At 37.9% G+C, this 16,957-nt stretch overlaps 1 protein-coding gene across 1 annotated transcript; it reads right to left on the bottom strand.

The window, feature by feature from the left end:
• Nucleotides 1–4,562: 4,562 nt before the first annotated feature.
• LOC129514787 (matrix Gla protein) lies at nucleotides 4,563–7,933 on the bottom strand. Its single transcript, XM_055333493.1, has 4 exons — nucleotides 7,776–7,933; nucleotides 6,290–6,322; nucleotides 5,375–5,450; nucleotides 4,563–4,947 (listed from the first exon to the last, which is right to left on the bottom strand). Exons 1-4 carry the CDS (start codon nucleotides 7,834–7,836, stop codon nucleotides 4,806–4,808), a joined length of 312 nt encoding a protein of 103 aa, XP_055189468.1. The 5' UTR covers nucleotides 7,837–7,933; the 3' UTR covers nucleotides 4,563–4,805.
• Nucleotides 7,934–16,957: the final 9,024 nt, after the last annotated feature.

The raw sequence follows: 16,957 nt of genomic DNA, 5'->3' as shown, positions 1-16,957 counted from the left end.
ATATAGGGACCATTTGTACATAACCCTTTCTGAAAACTGGCTGTTATGAGGTCAGTACAAGTGAATTTCTCAAGAGAATAAAATTACCTGCCCTTGGGATAGTCATTTAGTCTCTGAGCTCTCAAATTGCTCAGCATAAAATGAGGAGGTTGAATTAGGTTATTGCTGAGCTCCTTGACAGCTCAAAAACTATTGTATAATTGAAAAAATAAGAAGTCTGGATCTGGAAGACCCTGGTCCCCCTATTTACCAACTAAATGACTATCACAGAGATTCCTGGTAAACAAACTCTAAGGCTTGGAGATTTGTGTGCAGATGGTTTATAGGGAAGTACTTTTGTGTCCAACATGAGAGAGATGAGGAACATAGTTCTAGGCATGGTGAACATTTGAGCTTTTGTACAATTCCAATCAATATGTCAGTCAATTCTAGGAGGAAACTCTGAGGCTGAGATGACCATTCAGAGTAGTCTGATAGTGAGCTTTTAGACAATATCTCAAATGGGATTTACTCTTTTTTTTAAAGAAATAACTAAAGAAAACAGATAATACATATGAAACAATGATTTTCAAGACCCTGGACATCAATCAATGAAAGATGATGGTGATCCCTAAGGGATGAGAAACAAGCAAATTGAGTCCTGTGATTGCCTCAGTTTATTGCCTTAAGAGAGCTTCCAGGGCATGACTCAGGGAGCAGGGAACCAAAGTGAAATATGGTGGACGTTTTGAGTCAAGATGAATTGAAAGTCCTAGGAGAATATGGGGGTTACAATTTACATGGAAAATTGCTGGAGAGGAGAGAGTTACTGAGAGGGAGATCTCTAGATATCTAGCTATGCAGAAGAGAACTGATTGGCACATAAATATAAGAAAATAGTCATCCAAGAGGAATAGAGGGAACAGAAGCTGGCACTAACTCAGTGTTGGTATTGTTGCCTATTCCTACCACCCAGTAATGGGATATTGGGTGCAGCACTCAGAAAGTCTTTCCTCAGTGTGGAGGAAGGAATTAGCCCTAGATTATAAACTGAGTTGGTCTCATTTTAAAAGCAAAATTTAAAAACGATGAAGCTTTTCCCAGGTGATTTAACTGCATCCCACAAAGCTTAAGAATACTTACAGAAATACAAGATTATCCAGAAACAAAAAATAAAATAAAATTTACAATGTCTGGTGATTACCCAGAATTCAAAGAAGTAGGAAATTATGATCCATAACAAGTAGAATGATCAACCAATCAAAACCAATATGGAAGTAACACAGATATTAGAATTAGCAAACAAGGACATTAAAATAGTTATCCTAACTATATCTAAGATGTTAAAAAAGTTAAGACATGGAAAATATGAAAACACCCAAATCAAACTTCTGTAAGTGAAAATTATGTCTGAAGTGAAAAATGCACTAGATGGGATTAACAGTAAATTAGACTATTGAAGATAAGTTAGCAAGCCTGTAGACACATTAAAAGAAACTGTCAATAATTAAATACACAGAGAAAAAGCAACTTATAAAAATGAAAGTATTTGCAAGCACATGGATGGAACTAGAGGGCATTATGCTAAGTGAAATAAGTCAGTCAGAGAAAGATAAATATATGATTTCACTTATTGTAGAATTTAAGAAACAAAACAGATGAACATAGAGGAAGGGAAGGAAAAACAAAATAAGACAAAATCAGAGAGGGAGACAAACAATAAGAGATGTTTAACTATAGAAAACAAACTAAGGGTTGTTGGAGGGGAGATAGGGTAACTGGGTAATGGGCATTAAGGAGGGCATGTGATGTAATGAGCACTGGATGTTACATGCTACTGATGAATCACTAAATCCTACCTCAAAAACAAGACAAATAAGGAAAAGCATAACAAGGGACATTATAATAACTTTGGTCAAAACCAGTGATAAAGAGAAAAACCTTAGAAGCTGCAAGACTTAAAAGACACAGTACATACAGAAGAATAAAGAAAAGAATGATGACAGATTTATAGCAAAAATAATGCAAACTATAAGACAGTGGAACATCTTAAAAGAGAAACAATTTACAACATAGGATTTGATATGCTGTGAAGACATATTTCATATATGAAGGCAAAGTTTCAAAACAGAAAGAATCCAGACAACCTTCACTATAAATAATGTTAAAGGAAGTCTATCTGGCAGATGAAAAATGGGACCAGATGGAAATCTGGATGTATACAGAAGAATGAGGAGCTGCGGAAATGGAAACTACTATGGCTAAATGCATGAGATGTTCTTTTGTATTATCCAAGCCTTTTAAAAAATAATTGTTTAAAGCAAAAATAATAAAAAAATAACCAATAAGATCTGTACTATACGTAAAGCCAAAAAATAACTGGACTGTTTAGACTATATATAATGAGATTACTGTGATAGGTTTAAGTCTATCATTTTGCCATTTGTTTTCAATGTCCCATTGGGTTTTTTTTTGTTCTCCTGTCCCCCCATTTCATGCCTTCCTTTGTATTCCTTGACACTGATGCAAATGAGGATGAGTCCCATAGGTACCTCAATGTATTGGAAAGTTTACAGGCCGTAGGATAGAAAATAGAACCCAGCAGAACTTTATGGTCTTTCTAAATTGAAAGAGCAGAGAGTAAAGAGAAGTGGCTGATGATCACAGAGAAGAGTACAAGAGGGGAGAGAGATGCACACAAGAGAGCTCTAGAGATCTGTAGAGAATTGCACACATGTCCTTAGCTGGGAATCATCAGCTGTCAATATATCTGGTGGCCAGGGGAATAATATCTCAACCTGAGTGATACACCACTGCGTTTACTAAAATGTCTTCAGAAAGTTACCTCTCTGAGTCTCAATTTTACCATCTAATAAATATCATCTATCTTCTAGTCTGTTGTAAGACCCAATGAGTTATCACATGAAAAATAGCTCAGAAAATGATAAAACACTCATCATTATATTAATATAATGATGGTTTAAATTAAATAACACATGCTATTATGATGAATGTAACAGTTTCAAAACTGGGTGATCACTCCCAGGGATGACTAGCCAGTCTTTTTTTATTAAGCTTTCATTGAAAATCCTTTGTGAACAGAATATAGTACCAACCAATAATTGCCATTTCTCACCATAATGTTAGTCAAAGAAATATACATAAAAAGAAACTTTAATTAAACTATGAATTGGGACGCCTGGGTGGCTCAGCAGTTGAGCGTCTGACTTTGGCTCAAGGCATGATCCCAGAGTCCCGGGATCGAGTCCCACATTAGGCTCCCTGCATGGAGCCTGCTTCTCTCTCTGCCTATATCTCTGCCTCTCTCTGTGTGTGTCTCTCATGAATAAATAAATAAAAATCTTTTTTTTAAAGATTTTATTTATTTATTCATGATATTCACACAGAGAGAGACAGAGAGGCAGAGACATAGGCAGAGGGAGAAGCAGGCTCCATGCGCCGGGAGCCCGACGTGGGATTCGACCCCGGGTCTCCAGGATCGCGCCCCAGGCCAAAGGCAGGCGCCAAACCGCTGCGCCACCCAGGGATCCTAATAAATAAAAATCTTAAAAAAAATAAAATCTGAATTGAGGGCACCTGGGTGGCTCAGTGTTTTAGCATCTGCCTTTGACTCGCGTCATGATCCTGGGGTCCTGGGATCAAGTCCCACATCAGGCTCCCTACAGGGAGCCTGCTTCTCCCTCTGCCTATGTCTCTACCTCTCTCTCTCATGAATAAATAAATAAAATCTTTAAAAAATATATGAATTGAATAATATAATTGTAACTTGACTCTTTATATGTATCCGTGTAAGCTAGATACTGGCTTGGGTAGTGTGATAGGAGGTGGGCAGATTTAATCATTACTAATTCCATAAAGTACTTGAGTTTTGAGCTGGATTTTGAGGAATAAAAAAGATCATTCACTAAGGAAATGAAGGCAGTGGGCCTACCAAAAGGAATGGATGTAAAAGTTGGGCATGCACAGTTGCTCTTCTCATGGCAGAGAAGAGCAAAATCTGAAGTGGGATTGAGATGTCCTGGTCTCTGTCTCAAACTACCAAGCAGGGGACTCTGAGGCCTCATTTCCTCATTGGCGAACCAGGCATAAGGGAGTTATAGAATCTTGTCCAGCTCAAAAATTCCACTACTGAATTCTTGAAAAAATCTCTGGTGATTGTGAAAACAGACATTTTCTTGGCCTAAGTGAGTCTCAACTGTGACATCTTAGGAAATGATGGCATTCAAGAAATCGTGATGAGAGTGCTGAACCAGGATAGAGCCTGGAATCCACACAGAAAGAATAGGACCATTTAAAGTTTGGGAGCAGGAAAATCATATGATTAATCATCTATGCTGTTTGAAAAGCCTGGAAAACAAGAAATAGGAGGCAGTCATTCACCAGTCCCAAGGTAGAGTCTAGACAAATTATGGCTGAGTGTCTTCTGAGTTTCATTCTTCTATGTAGTTAGGTTTCTAATCATCACTAGGATATGATTAAGGGAATGTCCTATTCTGGATTAGGTGGGCCATGACTGAAATATCTCAGCATTTTTTTTTCCACGAGAAATCAGACTCACAAAATGAAAGTATCCATCCAAGAGTTTATTATGTAATAATAATCACACATCTTAATTCTCTTTTGACCTTTCACTACATTGCACTTTCATTGCTTATTGATCTGGGGGGCAGGAAGGAGGGCAACAGCCAGACAAGAACATTTAAGAAATAAGCAATTTGTATGTGTTTATGTAGTTCGATGATGCTACTGTAAAGGAATACAAAACCAGGCACCAGGCTCTGGAAGGAAAGAGACTTTTTTAAATTTCATTTGCCTCCTCGGCGATGCCGGAAATAGCGATTGTAGGCAGCATTGTATCCATAAACCATGGCATAGCGTTCGCAAAGCTTGAAGTCATCACAGGCTTCCCGGTTGAGCTCATAGGCGGGCTTGGTGGTTTCTCTGATCCTAGAAAGTAGGGAAGAAAAAAAGAGGTCCAAAATGAGAAGCATAAATAGAGTGAGAAAAAAAAAAAAAAAAGAAAGGGGTGGGGAGAAAGAATAAGAAAATATAGGAGAGAGATCCTATTCAGCCCCCAATATTGGAGATACTTAACAGGGGGAAAGGTGGAACAGGGGGATTTTTTTTTTTTTTGACAAAAATAGAAATTTTCTTTCTGTCCTTCTTTCCCTCCTCTCTACCTCTGCTTTCTGGGTCTTTCACAAGCTAGTCGTCTTGAAATTCAGTTGTCTGTATACTGTTTTTAAATTCTTTGATTTTGGGACACAATTAGAAATAATATGTATGATTAAAACCTGTTTCTCATTCCGTTCAGATCCAAGATGCTGGATCAATGTGGAACAATGATCTCCCCTCATCAAGTTTTGTTACCCACCTCTCCTGGGCTTTAGCTCTCCATCTCTGTTGCGCAGATATAAATGTATTGGCATTTCTCCTGTTAATGAAGGGATCTGAAAAGAAAAAAATAAGTAGTTGCAGTTTTAGGGGAAGAGTAGTTGAAAATATTTGAATATTCCCTGACATAAATATATTTGGAAACTCATTCATTCATGCATTTTAGTTAGGTAACTAGAGATCTACAAAAGTTAGAGGGAAAGATAAAGCAGATTGCACAAACTGCCTGATTAAAAGAGATGAGCATATGTTTTTTAGAGACTTGTTACATAGGCCACAGCAATTTTTGTTTGTTTATTTCACCTCAGGCAATCGCTTTGCCTTTCTCAATTTGGTATTCCTAGTCGGTGTGTTTTTAATTCCTGTAAGGAGAAATTCTCTCTGTCCTGAGGACTTAGAAAGCATAACTTTAGATTACCAGAAATGGACTATGTAAATATTATGACAATAATGAACAAATTGAAAATGAGAGTGATACGTTACTTCTTCCTATACTCAGTCTTTATAAGTCCGGATATTCAACAACATTCAACATAATGCTGACGGCTGCGGTTTCCCAGCTGACTAGGCCTCTAATTCCATACTTTGCCATTTGTCATTACTTCTTGTTTTTCCATCCATGTGGTTGATGTGATGCCAGCTTAAAATGTCCAAATGCCTCCAACTCTGATGAATGCAGTTTTAATGCCACATTACACTATTTCAAGCTTAAACAATTGCTCATCCGGTGATGTTTACAGCCATCAGATTTTAAAATTTATTTTAATTTTCTAAAAGAGGCCCTCATTCCCTTCCCTATATTAGCTCCATATATTACCATTTTGTCTATTTAAGAATAGGAAGAGGGATTCTTTGTTACATGAGGTTTAAATAAAGAAATCAGATATTCACTTACTAATTTCATAGGATTCCATGCTTTCATGAGATTCTGGAATAAAAAAATGAAAGATTCCCATGATTATTATTTATCACACATGGCAATGGCCTAAATCTGGGGAAGGAAGGAGAGAAAAGAGCCAAAAAGATGTAAAGAATATATTTAGCAGTGTGGTTATTACAAATTTCAGGCATTTAGGATTTATGAGTTGTTTTTCTAGCTCTGTCCTTCATGTGAGTATCTCTACATTTTAGTTATTTTCTGATGTTGAAGGAGCTAGTGGCTATGGTCTTGGCTAAAATTTCCCAGAACTCTGAGCTCTTCAGGCTAGCGCAAGAAGATAATTTAAGCGCTACATACAAATTTCCAGAGAGACTTCACTGATTAATTTGGGACCTGTCCAAGAGCAGGGTTGAGAAAGGGACAGAAGTGTCCAAAAAATAGCCCAGGTCCTCCAGCCAGTGTGGGGAGATGGTCAGCCAGGCTCTACCAAGATAGGTTTCTAAGAGGTTCCTAAAGCCTCTTAAGAACCTGTGTTAACCTGGCAGCCACAGAAACCACTGGCTCCAGCTGACGACTCACACTGGGCCTGATGCCAATTGGAGAAAACTGAGATGACGCCAAAGCAAGTTTTCTTCTTTCTACCACTTTCCTGTGCACATTAGGTAAATTTGGCAATAGGAGGTTTCTATTTGTAAGCAAGTGATTTTATTTAAAAAGTTAAAAAGGAGATGAAGAAACCAAATCCTCTGCTACTGAAAGCATGTGAATAATTTCAAGAGTCCAAAGCACAATACAAATTGTTGTTAATGTAATTGAGGTTTAAGGACATCTAAATATCCAGATAATTGAAACATAAGATTGACCAAAAATAATCTTGCTTCAGATTTTCTTTCATAAGCCTTGAACAGACACAAATATAATTGACAACACAGAGAAACATAGAGACAACATAGAGAAACTATAGAATTTATCTTTTGACAATCAAAATTATACCATCTATTTTTCTCTGAGATTCTTTAAATGCAAACTTTGTTTCTAAATTAATTCACTGAACACATGTAGTAAGTTTAGGAGACTGTCCTGTCCCTGCTGAGGGCTAAACTTAATACCTCCTGTGAAAACTAATTTCCTTAAAGGTGAGTGATTTAACAAATATCTTTAACCAATTGTTACCAAAGTATAAATAAACATCCCTAAAAATGAGAACTCGGGGGCTGGGAATTTGATACCTTCTTTCCCAAACAGCAAAGTTTCTAGGTGTACAATGACTTACTATAGACAGGACGTGCCTGTTATGTTGCCTACCAAAGTCTGGATATTTAGGATGTAAAAAAGACTTGATGGAACAAATCAGTGTCCACAGAGCTTGGGAAAAATGTTAAATTAATGGTACTTTAAGATTATATTAGCAAAAGAGGGAAGAAGAAGAGGAGGGAGAGGAAAAAATTGAAATAAATGGAAATCAGAGGCAGAAAAGCAAAACCAGAGAAAGGCTTCTCACCGTAGCACAAAGCTGCCACGGCCAAGGCAGCCAGAATGGAGAGAAGGAGCAGGCTCTTCATGGTCTCTCCGTGGTCCTGTGGGTTGGTCTCACTGGCTTGTGCAGCAGCAGAGGGGAGAGAGGCTCCTGCAGGCTGTTAGTGAAAGGTTGTGGAGTTTTTATAAGAACTGGAGCCGCAGAAAGGGGAGGAACCAGTGGGAGGGGGCCAGAGAAGGTGGAGACTGGCTGGCCCTAAACTAGCACTGGGACTTTTCCCAAATACTCATTCCTTCCAGATATTATCTACTCTGGGTGGGCAGTTTTCCCTCACTCCTGGACCTGGCTGTGTATAGCAGGATGCTGTCCTGGTACAGAAGTTGTGGCCGCCCTGTGTTTGGGGCCAGCCCCGGGCACAGGTCTGCAGAGAAGGGAGTTGCCACAAACACGTGTTTGCCTCTCTAATTCCTTCTCTACTCTCCTGGCCCTGATTACAAGTCTGGTCTGCAGACAGAGCTGTAGTGTTCTGCTTGTTCCCCTGATGGATGGATGAGAGGTTATGGGGGCAAAGGACTTCGCCTCATAAATTGGTTCTAATATAAACGTATTTTCCCAGCAGGGTTGAACTAACAATCCTGCATCAATTGGATATATGTCTGGTGATAGGCACCTTTTGCATTTTTCAAGTGCTGAGCAGGGCATCAATGCCTACCGACGCCACGAGTTCTGTTTCCTCAGTTGGCTTCATTGTAACTTGCTCTTCCAGTTTTGTGACTGGAGTCCAATCCTGTGCCCCAGGACTCTCTTAGGCTGGATATCACTGATCTAAAGTGCAACAAGGATAAGAGGGTACCCATCCCTCATTTCTGAAGGCATTGTCCTGGTAATGAACTAATCCAATATGCTCTTAGCCAGTGACAGTTGAGAGGCAAGGAACTGTGCTAGGAGCTGTGAGAGATCTAGAGACAAACAAGACACGTCCCCAAGGAGTTAAGTAATAGCTACTTACGATATTCATGTTGTGCTTTGGCTGTCATGTATCCTCAAACATAGATTGTCACAAACACATACTTCCATTATACCCTCAGTAGAAGTGCTGTTTCTTTTCTTCTGGGAGGAGGATTGTAATTTGGTGCCTCTGATTATCTTGTAGACAGAGCTGGTATTTTCTTTTTTTCCCTTCCTCTTGGACAATCAGAAAACCTTTTCTTTCAAGATGTGTCTATGCTGTCTGGTACCCAAGAGTCCTCTTGGCAGACAGAGTTTCAGTCATAGAGCTGCAGATTGTATATGAGCTAAAGTAGCAGGACCTCTCCCTTGGGTTGGAACAGCAAAAGGATTGGGATGGGAGTGGGTGGATACAGTTTTCAATAATAATTTGTTTCAAGGAGCAGTGATGAGTAACAAAGTGAACTGTAATGAGCCAACAACATGGCTCATTCTTTTTGTCTTATTGGGATGGATATTCTCCCAGATTCCACCTTCTGAAGAGCTTTTGTAAATACCAAAGCATTCCCTGTTAAAGGAAATAGTTGGGAATCCTTGTGATCTGAAGGATTTGTGAGTTGTGAAGGACCAATAAAAGGTAGGGTTTCCCTCCAGATTTTTTTTTTTGGTATTAAGAGATAATATTCTTTATGATAAAATCTTAAAGAAGACCTCAAAAAGAAGACAATGTATGTTCATTCCTGACAAATTCATCCATCATGATTCTCAGTCCCAAGATTGGTGGTTGTTTCCCTCTTTAAATCACAAACTTGCTCTCAGGATTGGCTTCAGTGCCCTCTTTCCAAGATAAATCATCCAAATTGTTATATTTGCAAAAGCCAGTTTACTACATTGCACTTACTACATTTACTACGTTGCTTGTTTTGGGAAAACAAGCTAGCTGTGGCTTGTTCATGTAGCATTTTATATGTATTCAACTCAGTTGCTAACCCCCAATTTATATGAAATGAAGCAAATTTGGTTTCAATGTTTCATCCCTAAAATCAGTACAATAATTCACCTCTCCCTACCCTATCTCCAGAATTAGAGAAGTCTATTTTCCAGCTACAAACATGTGCTTCACAATGTATACTAATTTGGTCTTTTCTGGTTAGATTCCACATGTCTCCTCCACTCCCAAGTTCAAATGGTAACAGTGCTCAGTTTCAGCCCTCTGACATCACAATTGTTTATTTTACACTCTCTGAATCCAAGTGTGAAAATCTTACACTTCTCTTTCCAGTGTAAGCTTCATATTTTTTCACAAGTTGTTTTCATTTCTGCTTCCACTGGCTTTCCTAAACTTTTAAGCATTTTTCCTTATCATCTTGCTTTTTTGCAAGGCTAATACTTTCTGTTGGAAACTATATCTCTCTCTCACCAGTCACTTATCTTCCCTTTCCACTCTTTTCCATTTATTTATGGGTTTTCTTATGCTAAAAACCATTTTTATATAATTTGTAAAACTTAGTAATGTGTGAAAATTCAGAGCCCTTCTCCCTGTCTCAAAGATAATTTTGTATGTACCAACTCCAGTCATGTGTTTTTATGAAGAGGATCAGACTAACTCGATGGGGACTTTGTATTGAAAAGGATTGAGATTGACTCATCAGAAAGAAGAGAGAGAGAGAGAAAATGAAGGTAGACAAAAGCGGAAGGAGAGAAATGAGAAGAGCCTTATAGACTTGGTTTGCTGGATGGGAGAGGTTTAGGTAGAGACTGAGCTGTAGAGAGAAAAGCTCTGAGGCAGCTGTTAGACTGAGATGCTAAAAGTGAGACATGGTAAAAGACAAATCAGAGGTGTTTGGTTATGATTAGGCTTGTCTGAGACTGTAAAAGATTGTTTGAAAAAAAATAAAAGATTGAGAATTGCTAGAAAATATTAAAAATTTTTAAATTAATGTTGGCTGCTAGTTTTTTTTGTTTTTGTTTTTTTTTTGAAGCAGAGAGACAGAGCACGTGTGCACACACGAGTGAGTGGGGGTGGGGGGCAGAAGGAGAGGGAGAGAGAGAATCTAAAGCAGACCCCATGCACAGTACAGAGCTGGAGGCCAGGCTCGATCTCACGACCCTGATATCATGACTTGAGCCGAAATTAAGCATTGGACACTTTATGGACTGACCCACCCAGGTGCCCCTAATTTGTATTTTCTTGATTGCAATATCTTGTAAAGACTAGACCACATGACGCTCCAATTTATATTTGGGTGAAATACAAGTTTCTTATAAATGAAAGACATTTATGTAGATATTTCTCCCTAACTAAAGAGGAGTATTCTTTAGCAGAGAGACTATTTGCAGATACTTCCAGGAGTGGCAACAAAGGGAGTAGAGATAGTGATATGTTTGGCAGCATTTTTAGATTGTACAGGAATCTTCACAGGTGAGATTGGCAGTGTGATATAACACAGACCACAGAAGCCACAGAGCAATATAAGATTTCCTATTCCACCTGCCCTCAGGAGAAAAAGAAAAGCATGAGCATGCCCTCCACAGCCAGAAGTAGCCTCATATTTTAGTCAATATTTCATCCATCCATCCATCTATCTATCCATCCATCCATCCATCCATCCATCCATTTAACAAATGTATGGGGTATCTTCTATATGCCAACTCTAAACTGTAAATATAATGGAGAAAAATATAGATATGGACCCTATTCTCATGAATCAAGCATGATCTTAGATCACAAATTTAATTAGTGGTTCCTCTTTTTTAAATATTTGCTTAGGCAGCCAACTGGCCCTAGAGAAGCCTAAGTGATAGGCTTTATCATTGCACTGACTTTTTATGGGTACTCAAGAGCATCTTTATTTGCAGAACGTTGCAGAAAGCACTGATGATGAGATCAGATAATTCTGAATTCAGGGAAAGAAAGGAGGAGAGGAAACGCTGGCAGACCTGCCAGGAATTATTGTTGGGAGAAGCTTTTCAGAAAAGTATTTACTGGAGGACGTGCTAAAAGAGTTATCCCCTTTCGTATAGTGTTTCTGTGACTCAAATCATGACATTGTAATAAAAAAGCAACTATTTTCTACCAATTCTACTTCCTTGGGTCCGCCGTCCTTTCTTATTCATTCTTTCTTTTTTCACACTAGTAGGTATTTTGTCTCCTTAAGGAATTTTCTTGGCTCCACAACCCCCCCTTTTTTTTCTGTTCCATGAGATTCAGCTTTATTTTCAGAATGTTGGTTTTATGAGTTCACAGTACTATTTTACTGGCAGCACTAAAGCCCTTAGTCTTGCCAGTAAAGGAAAAAGGCAAAGAGGAGGAGAGTTAGGAAGCGCCATCCCTGAAAATAAAAAAAAAATCACTTTCTAGGATAACAAAAGGCAATGAAATGAGAGACAGAAAAGTAGGCAGCTTCCTAGGACATCGCTGACCTCTTAATTGTGTTCTTTTAAGGAAAATCCCTTGAGTCTTTATATCATCAGTTAAGGAATCTGATATAAAGATCTTAGATTCCTTAACTGACAGAGCTTTCCAAGCACCAAATCCCTAAGTCCCTTCCTTAATTTGTCTCAGGTGAACTAAGTGAAAATAAATGTTTGTTAAACTCAGGTAGGGGAGGGACATCTGGGGAATCTGGGGAAAGGCCAGCCTGGATATTAAATAAACTGGGCTTCTAGTTGGAAACAACTGTCACATTTTGTTTTCTCTCCACATAGATCATCTCTTCTACCCTTTTCCTTCCCATTAAAAGCTTCAATTTTTAAATAAGATAGCAGATGTGAAATAATAATTATATAACTATCCAAGTAGAATTATAATATGTCATAGAGGTACTATGATAAATTTTTTATTCATTATGTTATTTACTTCTTATAATAATCCTACAAATTTAGTATAATTAATTAATTATACTAAATCAATTAAGTTATAAATGAGAAAATTAGGTCTCAAGAGGTAATATATTCTTTCCAAAGTCACATTGTAACTAAATGGCAAAGAGCTATTTGATTTCAAGAGTTATCAGGGGATAATTCTTTTAGCACGTCCTCCAGGAACACAGGGCTATATGATTTCAAAGAACATGTCTTGAATCATTGATACGACCATGCCTTATTTCCCAAGGTCTGACACTTGCTTAAAGGATTCTGTGATTGTGTCTACGGGATTGTTGAGTCTAAAGTATCAGAGATAAAGTTATAAAAAAATACATATTTAAAATGCTAATTTCTTCAATGTCTTTTGAAATAGGACAACAGGAATTAAAGATTTGCATATGGCCAATTGCACCCAGATAGTTTAATGACTTACAAAATCAAAGAAAGGGATGACTCTGGTATTCAAAATCAAGTCCCCTATATCTCTATTCAGTACTCTGCACAATAACTTGTCTGTCCAAAGAAGCTCTAACTCAAGTATGTTGCTTTCCAAGCCTTTCAGCTTACTTTAGAAATCACCACATCTGTGAACACTCATGTTTGCTGTCTACTGACACTAACTCTGGTTTGGTGTGAGAAGAATACAGTCTCTGCGGTATCTGCAAAGTCCATCCTTACTGTTATTTAGACCCCAAGCAAAACCAGAATCTAGGCTCCAATTTACAACCTGCTCCTTCAACTCAAAGTAAAACAGAGAAAGCTTCTATGTCTCCCATCTTGGCTGGACATGAAGTTGAGAAAGGTTGGCCATTTACTCATTAGGCTCTCACTGCTGCTTTTGAGTGAGATGTGAAGTTAGAGTGTGGGGACTTTCTCCCTCCAAATGATGGCATGGTGTCCTTTTTGACCTTTTGACTTTTTTTGGTGATTTTTCCATTTTAAAAATAAGTCTCCATTCTCCCAAAGACTTTTAAAAATATAGTATGTTTGAATTGAAATAATGAACAGAATCCTGCATTTTGTTACTGCATAGCTGTTAAATAGCCCAGTGGTCAGTGGGAAGGTATATTCAAAGCAAAGGCAGTTTTAATTTTAAAGGCAAAAATCTTCATAGGAATCTATTTGTAATCTGAAATTGCTGCTATAAAAGTTTCTGATCTGTGAATAAATCAATCCCCCTTCATGACTGATGATGGTCAACATTTCCTAATGCTGGGAGCCATTCCCTCCAATTTAGGAATCAGTGTGGCAGCTATTGCACACTCATTCAATTGCACACTCATCGGTTCCTCTGTGGATCCGGAACTAATTATCTTCACCCCACTTACCGCCCCTTTTTGAGGAGGGAAAGGAGACCTTTCAGATCTCTTCTGCTATCATCCCATGATACTTGCCACATCCTTGTATTCACCTTTCATTATTCCAGCTCACCAACAGAAAATACCCCTTCCTATATTCAGGAATTTTATGACAGCAAGCAATGGACTCAAATAATGTGTAGGAGTTGAAGAAGATGTTGGTGACTTGCAGGAACAGGAGACTCAAAGGTAGAACTGGCAAGCTGGGATAGGACATGAATGAACCCATGTCTGCATGAGTGAGGTGGACACAGAACAGGACTATAGTTAACATTTGTCAAGACGGGATGGGAAGAAAGAGGATGATAGCTTTGCTCATCAATCATGGTATAGAAGAACTTGAGAGAACAGTTATAAGTTGTAACAAGTAGTTTGGAGGAAGATAAGACAATAACTTCAAACAACAGCCAGTGATTTAATAGAAATTTAGCAAACACAATAACAATAACATTATTTATTAAGAGAATTTAAAAAAATCTGATGTGAGAAATGAAAATATACTCTTTGAAATCCTTCAGTTAGAGATAGATGTCTGGGTGGATCTTGTATAATCCAAAGGTATTTCAATTAAATAAGGATTTAAATCATTCTGGAAGTGATTTTAACTTTAAGTAACTGACTAGAAGAAGATCTGGTGGCTAGCTGCATGAATCAAATCCACCAAATTCCTTTGTACTCTAGCACATTTTCGCCTGCTTTTCCACTGATCTCTCAAACAAAACAAACACCATATTGGGTGGGTCTTCTAGCCTAGGGATGTGCTTTTTGGAATAAGAAAGCCTATGGACACAAGTGTTTGTTGACAGATAAATGGATAAATATAATATGATGTAGACACAATGGAAAATGATTCAGCCTTAAAAACTATTTGCAACCATGTGAATGAAACTGGAGGACATTGTAATAAATGAATAAGCCAGACACAGAAAGACAAATATTGCATGATCTCACTTATATGTGGAACCTAAGAAAGTTAAGACAATGGAATGGTAAGGGCCAGGGGTAGAAAACGGGGAGATGTTGTTCAAAAGGTACAAATGTTAGTTATGAGATAAATAAGTTTTAAGGATCTAATGTATAACATGGTAAGTATAGTTAACAATACTGTATTGTACACTTGAACTTTGCTAAGAGATCTTTAAAAGTGTTCTTACTGCCCTAAAAAAAGAGATAACTATGAGCAGTGATGGATATGTTAATTAACTTGATCATAGTAATCATTTCACAAGGTATTTGCATATCAAACCATCACACCTCAAATATATACAAGTTTTACTTGCCAATTATACCTCAGTAAAACAAACCAAACCAAACAAACAAACAAACAAACCAAACCAAACCAAAACAACAGCAACAAAAGCCTGGATTTGAATTCTGGTTCTGCCACTTACCCCTTGTGTGACATTCGACAGGTTAAAATTCCTAAGCCTCACATTTTTCAGTGACACAATTAAGGAGTATAAAACCTGACTTACAGGACTGTTGGATGGATTAAATAAGACAATAAGAGTAAAAAACCAAACCCCCCCCAAAAAAAAAAACAAAAAAGAAGACAGCAAATGTAGAGCTCCTTGAGTAATGGCCAACATGTAATGCTACAGAAGTATACACATTTAATAAATGTGATTTCAAAAAGATTGGCTTAACTCCATTGGTTTACTTTCATGATTTTCCCCAGCAGTTGCGGAATAGATCACAAATGAGTGAGTGCAAAGAGTGGGATTGACTCAATCAGCAAGTTTTCCTCCAAAGGAAACCAAATTAGGAGCTGGGAAAGCTCAGTTTAATTCTGACACCACCATGTAATGCCTCTGTGATTTTTGAGCAGATAATTTAATTCTCTTTTCAAGCATAAATTGTAATAGACTTGTATAATTTTGTGCTTCCAGATTATTTCATCCTTGAAGAAGATAAACAAGATAGAAAATTATCCTATAATTCGGCATTTGAAGGAACACTCTGTTCTTAATGCTATTTTACCAGTGGTGCTTCCGGGGCTGACTGGTGTTTGGATGTCAATATTTGGGCCTGAAAACCGCCAGCAAGATGTCTTGCAAAAGTTCCATTCAAATCACTGTCTGCTAGGAGGCCCTGGCAACTGTTGTTTCCCAGTGTAGTCAAATATCTTCATACATTTGTATCAGATGTAGATATGCTTTGAAATCTTAGGGACAAAAAAGATTTTTAGTTTTTTTTCAGCCCGGGTTTGGTCAGCAAGAGAAAAATCTCATCGAAGAGATATGTAATTCTGCAATTTCTCTCCTTTGTTTCATGATCTAGTCATTGCCAATGTCAGAAATAATTGGATGAAATTCAGAAAAATGGTATTTAGAGAGAACACAAAGGAAAAATTTCCAGGTTACTATTAGGGAGAGCATAGTGCAGAACATGTCTTTGCTGATCAAGCTACGAAGTGAACAGGCTATGAAATAAGAGATTGTTTCCACATCTGATTTCTCCCTGAAAGAACCATTATGGAAAATCATGCAATGAAATGTGGGTTGGGATGACCTGAGGAAATCCAACTTGGTTCTGCCTGCTGGGGCATTCACTTAACCATCCAATAAACAGTGCTTATCTGAATTTCGGTGACCTCATCCCTACTCTGTCCCTTTTAGTTTATCATTCTCTGTGTTTCCTGTCTTTCTCATAATCTTAGATTATTTATTTCCTGTCCCTATGGAATTTGGAAAGAAACTTTTATATTGTTGAGGGACTGAAAGGACTTTTCACTGGAGTTCTTCCTCTGGTGTTTGACAGGAGAAAATGAGTGGGTGTAGGAATGGGATCCAAAGGAAAGGAAGATAAACTTTTAATAAAACAAGATGTAATGCAGTTTTTGTTTTGTTTTGCTTTGTTTTGTTTTGGGAGAGCCGTAGAAGGGTAGGGGAAATGGACATGGGCTGGGGTGTGGGATTAGCAATGATGAGAGATCGGTGTGAACACTTGTTTGTCTTGCTCGTTCTCCAGACTTCTAGGTCTTTGAGGTTAGCCTCTGCATTTTATTCATCTTTTGAACATACAACTGTGGCT

The sequence above is a fragment of the Nyctereutes procyonoides genome, unplaced genomic scaffold (genome assembly GCF_905146905.1).
Source record: "Nyctereutes procyonoides isolate TBG_1078 unplaced genomic scaffold, NYPRO_anot_genome, whole genome shotgun sequence".
Lineage (NCBI taxonomy): Eukaryota > Metazoa > Chordata > Mammalia > Carnivora > Canidae > Nyctereutes > Nyctereutes procyonoides.
The sequence above is the reverse complement of the archived record's forward strand: the minus strand, read 5'-3'. Positions and strand labels throughout refer to the sequence as shown.